The 12,104-nt window shown below is 42.8% G+C and overlaps 1 protein-coding gene across 3 annotated transcripts in view; it reads right to left on the minus strand.

The window, feature by feature from the left end:
• CEBPZOS (CEBPZ opposite strand) overlaps positions 1–12,104 on the minus strand; it is a 35,249-nt gene that overhangs the window by 2,127 nt on the left and 21,018 nt on the right. The window contains exons 1-3 of one of the 3 annotated variants that reach the window (XM_065929437.1): positions 3,767–3,819; positions 1,195–1,310; positions 128–172 (exon numbers count right to left, since the gene is read on the minus strand). In XM_065929437.1, the coding sequence (XP_065785509.1) occupies positions 128–172; positions 1,195–1,309 (160 nt within the window). In that variant the 5' untranslated portion in view covers position 1,310; positions 3,767–3,819. Of the gene's footprint in view, positions 1–127; positions 173–1,194; positions 1,311–2,763; positions 3,300–3,766; positions 3,820–12,104 lie in introns of those variants that run through there. The other 2 variants (XM_065929436.1, XM_065929434.1) reach the window with 2 other exon arrangements.

Consider the following 12,104-nt stretch of genomic DNA (forward strand, 5'->3'; position numbering starts at 1 on the left):
AACAGTATTTTTGGAAACTGACATTAAAAAAAAAGTGATTTAACTCTTAATTGGTCATAAATAATTTATAAAGGTTACCTGAAGAACTTGCTTTGTACACACAAATTTTACTTAAGGAAAAACATACCTTCTAAGATGAAGGGGAATTTTTTGCTCATTGTATGCCTGAAATCTAATGAAAAAAGAAAAGTCTTAAAATTAGGCATGATTAGAAATTCACTGCATTAACACGTGGAGCCATAATTTAGTGCTAGCCTTAGGGTCTGTAAGATAGGAATCCTATAAATTAGAGAAACTGTATCTTTTTAAAATAGGGTCAAAACTGCACTTCATAGGTAGTCTTCCATAGTTATTTTGGAGTTTTTAAGATTTGACCTATATATATGATGTCATTTATTTCAAAATGGTGTTTTTAAAAGCACATTTTCAGTGTTAATGTGAAATTCCCTTGTATTAATTTTATGAACTGTTTTATGGGTGCCATTTTACCTTGATAGAGAATTAGAAATAAGACTGTACTACACTGAATTTTTGAAGTTGACCTTAAACCTTAGTTTGCTTTTAAATACCATTTCTATGTTTTCTTGTATACCCTTACGTCCTTTAAGATAAATGACAAGTTTCAAAGATGGCCACCACCTGGACTACATTCCCTGCTTTAGAGAAAGGGAAAGTAGCACTTGCTGATTTTCAAAAGTTGAGGGCTCTAATATGAAATTTCCCCCACAAAATGTCAAAGCACTTTCAGTGATGGCCAGTGGCGTAAGAAAGGCTTTTAGTGCCTAACACTGAAGAAGAGGAAGAACTCTTAACCTGCGCAACTGGTTACCTGACAATTCAGCGATGCCACCTGTTTTCTCAGCTTGTCAAACAATGAGGTGTAATGGGCTGGATTTTTTCCATCTATACTCCCAAACTAAGCCAGACCAAGGACACCTACTCACATTAGGAAAATTCATGGAAGTATGAAACATTTTCCTTAGTCTACAGACATTTAACTTTTGGCGGTGGGAGAGAAGTAAGTCATTTATTCTATAATACCAATAATTAACACCTAACTTCTTCCCCTTGTGCCCATAAAATGCCTAATACATTGACTCTGAAGAAGCAGTTTCTCCAAAAAAGACATTTAACCTAAAATGTGTTAGGACTGTACACCCCCCTAAAGAACACTAATTTCTGAATTATGATTACCTTGGCTTGTGTTCATCTTATTAAACAAAAAATATGCTCCAAAAACGCCCATAAGTTCAGCTATTAATACTCCTTTAAAGATCTTCTTTGCCAGTGGATCCATAGAACGGGACATCCTAAGTTTAACAAATAAATGTAAACCTGAATAAACATATTCAAATTTAGTAACACTGAACTTCAGTACATTTCAATAGTTTGAATGATTACATAGGAATAAAACCCCAAAGTTAGTGTATCCAAGTTGTATAAGACATGTCTCACTTTACTAGTTTTCAATCTCCATGCCTAAGGTGCACAGTGAACCAGAGACATGATTAGAGAAAGCAGAGAGGAGACTAAATTGAAGGCATTGTGAAAACTAAATTTATGGAACTAAGATTTTTAGACTGCCTAAGAATATAGAATGGTGGGAGATAAGAGTAAATCTAGGGTAAATCATTTTAGCTGAACTAGGAATTAAGTTCTAATGAGCATGATATGTGGAGTTCTTTATGAAGTAGCCTACAAAAGTAAGATTATTCTGTAAGTAGTTATATCAATACGTGTTTTATAGCTGGAAGTTTTCATTTATGTAATATATTGAAGTATGTGTTATAGTTCTGGGCATTTTATATAAAGATGAGCAATAAACTGGTTCTTGCTCCTAAGGAGTTGCTATTCTAAGTTTTTTCAAACTAATCACATCACCCAAAAGCCTTGTTAAAAATGCACATTCTTTGTTGACTTCCCTGGCAGTCCAGTGGTTAAGACTCCATGCTTCCAGTGCAGGGGAAGCACATTCAATAATTGCTTGGGGAACTAAGATACCTCGTGTGATGAGGCAAAGCAAAAAAAAAAAAAAGCATATTCTTGGGCCTCAACGGGCAATTAATTCCCCAATCCCCAGATCTGATTCAGCAAGTCTAGGGTTGGCACCCCGTGATCTGCCCTTTTACAGACAATTCAAAGTGACTTTTATACAAGAGGCTCCTGGACCACGTGAGGGGGAACTCTGACCACGATCACCCACTAAGTGGCAAGACTAGACTTCAACTCTTGATTCTCTCCCTGTATTATAAAATAAAAGCCCATCAGAAGAAAGTGCTTGAGTCTTTATTCTCTTTCACGAAGGTAAAAGCTAACAAGGAAAGATCTATATAACAAGAAAATAGCATATGACTCTTACTGAATAAATGAAATATAGACCAAAGTTTTTACTCTGCCTCAAAGTCAAGAAGGCCAGGAGAACCAGTGATTTTTAAACTCAGGATTTCAGCATTGTCCTGTGTATGCCCTTTCACACTGTTCCATTCTCTGTGTGAAGTGGCACAACCTGTAATACTCCACAGCCCCAGCTCTCCTCTCATTCCACTCAATTTTGGCTTCTTTTCAACAGTCTGAGGTTGAGGGTAATTAAACACTGGACTTCAGTAGGATTATCCTACTAATATCCTTACCAGGTGTCCCTCCCACCCCACCCCCAAGATCCGTTCTCTTATTTTGATAAAGTGATCACCCTGAGGCCTAAAAGGTTATAAAACTTTATTATTCATACCTAAGAGAAATGAAGCAGAAAAGTTAAAAACTTACACATAACTAAGAGGCAGTGAGGGAGTAGGAAGGAAGATTTGTTTTCCTTGTCTGCTGCTAGACATTACATTATGGGCTGTGCATTGTCGCGTCCCTGGTAGCCCAGCTGGTAAAGAATCCACTTGCAATGTGGGAGATCCCAGTGTGATTCCTGGGTTGGGAAGATCAACTGGCGATGGGATAGACTACCCACTCCAGTATTCTTGGGCTTCCCTGGTGGCTCAGACTGTAAAGAATCTCCCTCCAATGTGGGAGACCTGGGTTGCAGGGGTTTAATCCCTGCAACTGAGATCTGGCAAGCTGGGCAAAGCCAAAAATAAATAAATAATAAAACAATCATATGGTGGGCTGGGAAAAAAGCAGGGCTGTGAGTCATGAGGTAAACATTACGCAGGGCTGAGACGCTGACTCAGGATGCACAAGCTTAAGACAAATAAGCATGTTGCCTCCAAAAAATCCTCAGCTGTGCACCATAGCGGGCAATGGACACCGCTCAGCGTCTCCAGGCAACATTTCAAACAGCAAGGTCTTTCCTTCCTCTCTAGACAACAAGGCTTCCCAGCTCCGACCCTGGGTTCAATGCACAAAAGCAGCTTTTCCAAGTTTCCAGTGTCAAGAGCCAAGCAACCAACAAGGCCCCCAGGCGTGGTCTCAGGCTGGCTACCAGGGATCCTCAGCCCCTCGCGGCCCCCGCTTCCCCGGTGCCCGGGCTCCTGCCATCTCCCCAGCTCCCGGGTCCTTCCCGACCCGCCGGGACTCCCAGCACACTCCGGCCCGGCCCGGGGCCCACACGCACGCTCAGCACAAGGAGCACTGCCGGGTCGCCGAGCGACCCGGAAACACTCGGGTCCACGAACACAGTCACCGAATGTCCTCTTTATGATACCGGAACTCGGCCGTGGTCCCTACAAACCTCAGCCCTCCTCCTCGCTCTGGGGAGACCCTGTTGGGTGCGGAGAGATAGAGCCAAAGGTCTAGCAAGAGGCCTGCACAAGTACCTTACCTGAGGCGCAGAGTCGCGGGGCTGCGCACGCGCAAAGTCTGGCAGAGCCCGCCCCTCCCTGGCGTTGGCCCCGCCCCCAGACCGTAATTACCGCTTTCTGTGCTCTTACTACCCTGGTGTCTCAGCCTCAATCTGCCTGCAATGCAGGAGCTACAGGAGACACAGGTTCGATCCCTGGGTCAGCAAGCTGCCCTGGAGAAGGCATGGCAATCCATTCCATTATTCTTGCCTGGAGAATCCCATGGATAGAGGAACCTGGTGGGCTACAGTCCATAGGGTCGCAAAGAGTCAGACACGACTGAAGCGACTTACCAGGCACTTAGCCGGCACGCACGTGCTCTTACTAAAAGTCGGTCCTGACTGGAGGCTACTTACATTATTTTACTTAATCCTCAACAATTCTGTGTCATAAAAGGTACTATAAGTATCTCTTTTTACAACGGAAGTGAGAGTTTTACCTTGCTCTTAATTACACAGCTAGGAAGAGCTGGAAAAGACATATGTTATGGCTGTATGCATATTGTCACCCTGCTTATTTAACTTCTATGCAGAGTACATCATGTGAAATGCCGCGCTGGATGAAGCACAAGATTGCCAAGTGAAATATCAATAACCTCAGGCACGCAGATGACACCACCTTTATGGCAGAAAGCAAAGAGGAATTTAAGAGCCTCTTGATGAAGGTGAAAGAAAGAGAGTGAAAAAGTTGGCTTAAAACTCAGCATTCAAAAAATGAACATCATGGCATCTGGTTCCATCACTTATGGGAAATAGAAAAAAAAAAAAAGAGAGAGAGAAAAAAAGGCAAATAGATGGGGAAATAATGGAAACAATGACAGACTTTATTTTCTTAGGCTCCAAAATCACTGTGGACAGTGACTGCAGCCAAGAAATTAAAAGATGCTTGCTCCTTGGAAGAAAATCTATGACAAACCTAGAGACCATATTAAAAAGCAGAGAAATTACTTTGCTGACAAAGGTCCATATAGTCAAAGTTATGGTTTTTCCAGTAGTCATGTATGGATGTGAGAGATGGACAGTAAAAAAAAAAAAAAAAGCAGAGCACTGAAGAACTGATGCCTTCGAACTGGGGTGCTGGAAAAGATTCATGAGAGTGTGGGAAAGATTGAAGGCTGGAGGAGAAGGGACGACAGAGAATGAGATGGTTGGATGGCATCACCGACTCAATGGACATGAGTTTGAGAGAGCTCTGGGAGATGGTGAAGGACAGGGAAGCCTGGCATGCTGCAGTTCACGGGGTTGCAAAGAGTTGGACACGACTGAACAACTGAACAACAACAAGAGCTAGAACTTGGATTTGAATCCAGGACAGTAACCGGAAAGTCTGTGCTCAATTCTTTTCTACATCCTGCAACCCAAAGTGTGAACCAGCAACACTGGCATCACCTGGGAGCTTGTTAGAACTGCAGACCTATTGAATCAAAATCTGCATTTTAGCCAGATCCCTAAACAATTCATTTCTAATTCAACATTTGAGAGTCACTGACTGTACTACCCAGTAGATCAGAGAAGGAAGATGGGGCAATGAAAGCTTGGAAGGGAGAGGAGGAGGAGAAAACGAATTTAAGGATCTTCGAAGGTTCCATGTTATTGAACAGCATCCAGCAGGCCTAAGACTTGTAGTTGCCTGAGACAGAACCTGGAGACAGTAACAGAGACATCAGTGTTTCACAGCCAAAAAACCAAAACACAAAACAGAAGCAATACTGTAAGAAATTCAATAAAGACTTCATAAAAATGGTCCACATCAAAAAAAAAATCTTAAAAAGCAGAAATTAGAGGGTTGGAATTAACATATACACACTACTTAGTCAGTCAGTTGTGTTCAGCTCTTCGTGACCCCATGGACTGTAGTCCACTAGGCTACTCTGTCCATGGGGATTCTCCAGGCAAGAGTACTGGAGTGGGTGGCCATCCAGTAGATGGCCATCTCCTCCAGGGGATCTTCCCAACCCAGGGATCAAACCCAGGTCTCCCACATTTCAGACTGATTCTTTACCATCTGAACCACCAGGGAAGCCCAACATATAAACATTACTACATATAAAATACATTACCAGCAAGGACCTAATGTTTTAGCACAGGAAACTATAGTCAATATTTTGTAATAACCTATGAAGGAAAAGAATCTAAAAAAAAAAAGAAAAAGATATATATGTATGTAGAACTAAATCACTTTACTTCACACGTGAAACTAATACAACTGAATAAAAAGGAAGAAATTAGGAGCTTATAAATAAACATTTCAATTAAAAACAAATACTTCAATTAAAATAAATCCTTCAATTATGTACTTAATAAACAAATACCTCAATTAAAAACAAACAGGTACCTAGGAAGTTTGCTGTCCATTCTCTCACGGACACCTCAGAGGAAGACCAGCTAGTCAATCTGGTGGAATCCTCAAGTTGAATCCTTTCAACTAGCTGACATGAGGCAGCAGAGATGAGTCCAGACAACCCACTGCTGCTGGCTGCCAAAGCGCACCCACTGGATAGAAAGGCCAGGGTGTTGGTGACGGCCCAGGACACAGAGCAGTGGGGAGCTGCGGCCTCTGCGAGAGGGCGGCGGGGGCACTGTCCCTGAAGCAGGGGCAGCGGGGGCAGAATCTGTTCTGCCAGCTGCCGCTCTGGAGGGAGTGGCTCTCCCATCACCCTCAGCCTAGGAGACCAAAGTGTTACCAGATACAGCATCCTGGATCCCGAACATTTCCAGCATCCACTAACTCATGGACTCCATCCTGACTTCCTGATGTCAGCTTCTGAGAAGGGGAGCCAGTTTTTAGTAAATTCTGCAAATACAGAGGTTACTCCCTCTCTCTACATATTGGATTCCAAGGTAAATTTCAATCTTCAACTGCCCCGGAAGTAGAACATCTCTTGCTAAAGAAGAGGGTGGCAGTGGGGGAGGAAGCACAACATAATCTGAAGGGGCATCCCAAGGAAGATGGCAAAGGAAGGGCCAGTTTCAGTTCAGCTCAGTTCAGTCGCTCAGTCGTGTCCGACTCTTTGCGACCCCATGAATTGCAGCATGCCAGGCCTCCCTGTCCATCACCAACTCCTGGAGTTTACTCAAACTCATGCCCATCGAGTTGGTGATGCCATCCAGCCATCTCATCCTCTGTCGTCCCCTTCTCCTCCTGCCCCCAATCCCTCCCAGCATCAGGGTCTTTTCCAACGTGTCAACTCTTCGCATGAGGTGGCCAAAGTATTGGAGTTTCAGCTTCAGCATCAGTCCTTCCAATGAACACCCAGGACTGATCTCCTTTAGGATGGACTGGTTGGATCTCCTTGCAGTCCCAGGGACTCTCAAGAGTCTTCTCCAACACCACAGTTCAAAAGCATCAATTCTTAAGCACTCAGCTTTCTTTATAGTCCAACTCTCACATCCATACATGACCACTGGAAAAATCATAGCCTTGACCAGACGGACCTTTGTTGGCAAAGTAATGTCTCTGTTTTTTAATATGCTGTCTAGGTTGGTCATAACTTTCCTTCCAAGGAGTAAGCGTCTTTTAATTTCATGGCTGCAGTCACTATCTGCAGTGATTTTGGAGCCCAAAACAATGAAGTCTGACACTGTTTCCACTGTCTCCCCATCTATTTCCCATGAGGTGATGGGACCAGATGCCATGATCTTAGTTTTCTGAATGTTAAGCTTTAAGCCAACTTTTTCACTCTCCTCTTTCACGTTCATCAAGAGGCTTTTTAGTTCCTCTTCACTAGTTTACCTGTTTCTACCAATTGACCCAGCCTTGGGTCAATCGACACATGGGAGCCCTCTGCTATCTAATCGCTGCTTTGCTCATCAGTCTTGATTTCAATCACCTTAGACTTTACAAAAAGTCACCTGTACTCTGGGTGGGTGGGAGTGTCTGTGTGTGTATAAATTCATAGCCTGGGGAAAAAAATTAAAAGGAAAGAAGGTAAGAGGGACCAGTTTTTTTAAACTGAAGGAAAGGAGCTTCATATAAACCTCCCAGACCCAGCAGAGGCAAGACCCAGTACCATCTGAGAGGTCCAGCACCACTTGCCTCAGGCCTGGATGGATCCAGGAGCTGAACAGGAAGCTGGGATTTTGCAGAACCAGAGGTCCACCTGCAAATGCATCACCTAATCCCGGTTATTCTGCAATCATGCATGCCAGACAATTAAGAGTCATGTAAGGTTGACAGGTTGCTCTGAACTTAGGAGGACTAACAAAAATCAGACCTCACATTACCAATTCCAGACAGCTCCTAAATCTTCCTAATCACAGGCATTAGTATCAGAACAGGATCCAGTCACTTTTTTTTAATGTCACTGTTTGAATAGTGTCTTAAATTCTACCTTCCCTAGGGAAAAAAAGACTCTTCATAATATAAGAGATAATCCCACTAAGCCACTTGGCAGGGAGTCCAGTCTTACACCTGTTGTTTTTTTTTTTTTTTTTTTTTGGGAGGGAGATTCTGAAATACACAACGTTCCCACCTACACTGAATAATGTCCTATTATTATGTAAGGTAATAAGACCTTCAAGGGGTACTGTTGTATGGAAACAGAAAACCAGGACTTCCCTGGTGGTGCAGTGGATAGAAATCCACCTGTCAGTGCAGGGGACATGCGTTCAATCCCTAGTTTGAGAGGATCCCACGTGCCATGGAGCAATGAAGCCTGTACGCCACAACTACTGAGTCCACGCTCTCGGGCCTGTGCTCCACAAGAGAAGCCACCGCAATGAGAAGCCCGTGCACCGCAACTAGAGAGGAGCCCCCGCTCTCCGCGGCCGGAGAAAGTCCGAGCAGAACGAAGGCCTGGCACATTCAAAAATAAAAATAAAGATGAATAAATAAATAAAATAAAAATTTTAAGAAGAAATAGAAAAATAGCAAGACTCAAATATTTTAATTTTACAAACTTAAAAAAAAATCACAAATATACTGAAACCTAGCTACTCATTCTTAACTCTGAAGCCTCTTGGGTCAATTCTTTCCCTTTGGTAAAAAAGAGATGAAAACTTCCTCTCCCACATCCACCAGCTGCCTCACTGAGACACTTTCTGTTGACCGGTATAACTTCCTCAACCCTATCATGTACATGCTTTCCACGTTTCTGAAATTGGAATGCATCTCAAAATCAATGGATACATTTAATACTGTGTTTATCCCCAAATGCTGTTATTGAATATAATGTTCTAGAATCCAGCGAATTTATTTCCCTTGTGGTCATAAAAACCCGTCTCCTTAGGAGGTAAGTTTTTTTTTCAGTGAAAAGTCCCGGGGCCTTGTTTCTCCTAGCAGGTAAAGCAGCACGGGAAATGCGTTGGTACAGACAATTACACTGGGGCCTCTAACAGAGATCTTGCTATAACCATCTGTCTGCCAGCAGATTCAGCTGCACTGCCTACATTCCTGTCCCAGTTCCTCAAATGTCTGACTCTACTTCCCTCCTGTAAAACTCCAGTTAACCCACCTGCAAAATGGTAACAACAGTAACACTGATTTCATAGGGCTATTTAGTGAAGCTACATGAAATTGTTAGGGGAAGCACAATGACTGAAACCGCCCACCCCAGCCAGGCACTATAGTAACCATTCCCATGAGTTGTTTTATGACAGGAGATCCTGGTAAGGAATATGGAACTAATAAGCCACCACCAAACCAAAGAGTTCAGGAAGGAGACATCGAGTGTCTGTCCACTTCCCAGAATCCCTCTCGCTAGCATCCATCTTGGCTGAGCGATGCGTGTGCCACCAGGAAAGACTGAATTAGAATGATTGGCCAAAGACCACCCGGAAACTAATCCCATCACCATAAAACCCAAGACTGCGAGCCACGTGGCAGAGCAGTTCTCCTGGGTTCCCTTACCCTCCTGCTCTCCACCCGGGTGCCCTTCCCCAGTTTAAAATCTCTTGCTTTGTCAGCATATGTGTCTCCTCAAACAATTCATTTCCAAATGTTAGACAAGAGCCCAGTTTCAGGCCCTGGAAGGGGTCCCCCTTCCTGCAACAAAATCATCCATGTAATGTTACCAACTTGGCAGGATGTCTACTACATGCAGGTAATCAAGAATGTTGGGTATTATTTTAATTTATATATTGATATGAATGACTGTAGCAGCTAGGTAATGATGCACAACTAGAAGTTAACTTCTTCAGTGTTAGCATGAGTTTAGAGAAAGGCAAATATGGTTTTTAAAAAATTATGTTCATAGGGCTACAGGAAAAAAAATGGAGGAAGAGTAAGGAGAAAGATTTGGAGAAGAGAAAGGGAGAAAGAAGAGAAAAAAAGCTCACTAGATGTTTATAGAAAGTCAACTTAAGAAGAAACCAATGAGAATACATTTTGACCCAGAAAGTATACTAGACAAGATTTATGCTAAACTGCTGAGACAAAGAAATTGCAAAAATCCAGTGGCTGCCACAAGATAGGCAATTGTATTCTTCCACACACAGTTCAGGAAATTGGTTCTATGTAGGGTGGGTGATGGGATGGTGATCCACCACATGTTAAGTTCCTGTATCTTGTTGGTCTACCATCCCCTAGAGGGCTGTTTTTGTCTGAATTAGCAAGTCTGGCTTATCAGCATCATGTCTGTCCCCCAGGTGTAGGAAAGGGGAGAGGGAAAAATTAGAGAACAATCAACTTTCTGTGTGCAGGTCCTGAACAAAAGTTTGCACACACTCCTTCCACTCAGCTCCCATGAGCCCCAGGGCCACACCAAGCTGCAAAGGAGGTGGGGATAAGAGTCCAGTTCAATCAAAGGAAAAAGAAGAGTGTGTTGCTGGGGAAAAACTATGTCACAGAGAGTGAGCATCTCACTTCAGGGACCTTGAACCAGCAGGACAAGATCTTAGAGGACGGGAGACACCATTATATTGTATGCTTCCCTTGACAAAGCATCTCCCTTCTAGGAATCATACATATCTGTTGTCAAATAGGTCAGCTATTATTATCCCTGTTTTATATATACCTTTGAAGGTATATTATGAGTTCAAAATAACACAACTAATCATCATCAAAAGGTGCACAAATACAAATGCTGCAGATGGTGTGGGGAAAAGGAAACCCTCCCACCCTGTGGGTGAGAAGGGTGCAGCAACTATAGAGAAGAGTATGGAGTTTCCTTAAAGAAACAGAAATAATTTCCATGTGATCCAGCCATTTCACTCCTGGGGGTATATCTGGAAAAAAGGAAAACTCTAATTTGAAAAGATAAGTGCACCCCAAAGTTCATAGTAGGACTCCTTACAATAGCCAAGATGTGGAAGCAAACTGTCTATTGACAGGTGAATGGATGAAGAAGATGTGGTATATATATCATGGAATACTACTCATCCATAAAAGAATGAGCTGTTGCTATCTGCAGCAACACTGATGGACCTAGAGATTATCATATTAAGTGAAGCAAATCAAAGACAAATATCACATGATATCACGTGTATGTGGAATCTAAGAAAATGGTACAAATGAACTTATTTACAAAACAGAAAGGAACTCACAGATATAGAAAAACAAACTTAGGGGGACTTCCCTGGTGGTCCGGTGGCTAAGACTTGGCACTCCAAATGCAGGGGGAGCCGGTTGAATCCCTGGTCAGGAAACTAGATCTCACATGCCACAGCTAAGATCAGCACAGTTAAATAAATTAATTAATTAAAAAAACCCTTATGGTTACCAAAGGGAAAGGGGGAGGAGAGAGGGATAAATTAAGAGTTTGGGATTAGTATATACACACCACTATACACAAAGTGAACAAGGACCCTGTACAGCACAGAGAACTATATTCAGTATCTTGTAATAACCTATAATGGTCAAAATCTGAAAAAAGAACTGAATCACTTTGCTGTATACCTGAAACTAACACAACACTGTAAATCAACAATACTTCAATAAAACAAAATAAACAAACACAAGTAAGTGGTAGAGCTGAGATTCAAACTCAGATCTGCAGTCTTCTAAGTCTACTGGCGGGAAATGACAGATACGAGTTGGGTGCCTCTTTCCACCCCACTAACTTACTGGGCAATTCCATCAATTCCTTGTCATTGAAGGAGAGCAGGTTTTGCCATCTTATAACATGCCATGTTGGCATGAGGATAATTTTGAACTAAAGTGAAATTGCTCAGTCGTGTCCGACTCTTTTCAACCACATGGACTGTAGTCTACCAGATTCCTCCATCCATGGGATTTTCCAGGCAAGAATCCTGGAGTGGTTTGCCATTTCCTTCTCCAGGAGATCTTCCCGACCCAGGGATTGAACCCGGCTCTCCTGCATTGTAGGCAGACGCTTTACCGTCTGAGCCACCAGGGCAGTCTTCAATTACCTGATGGCCTTTT

The sequence above is a fragment of the Muntiacus reevesi genome, chromosome 3 (assembly GCF_963930625.1).
Source record: "Muntiacus reevesi chromosome 3, mMunRee1.1, whole genome shotgun sequence".
Taxonomy (NCBI): Eukaryota; Metazoa; Chordata; class Mammalia; order Artiodactyla; family Cervidae; genus Muntiacus; species Muntiacus reevesi.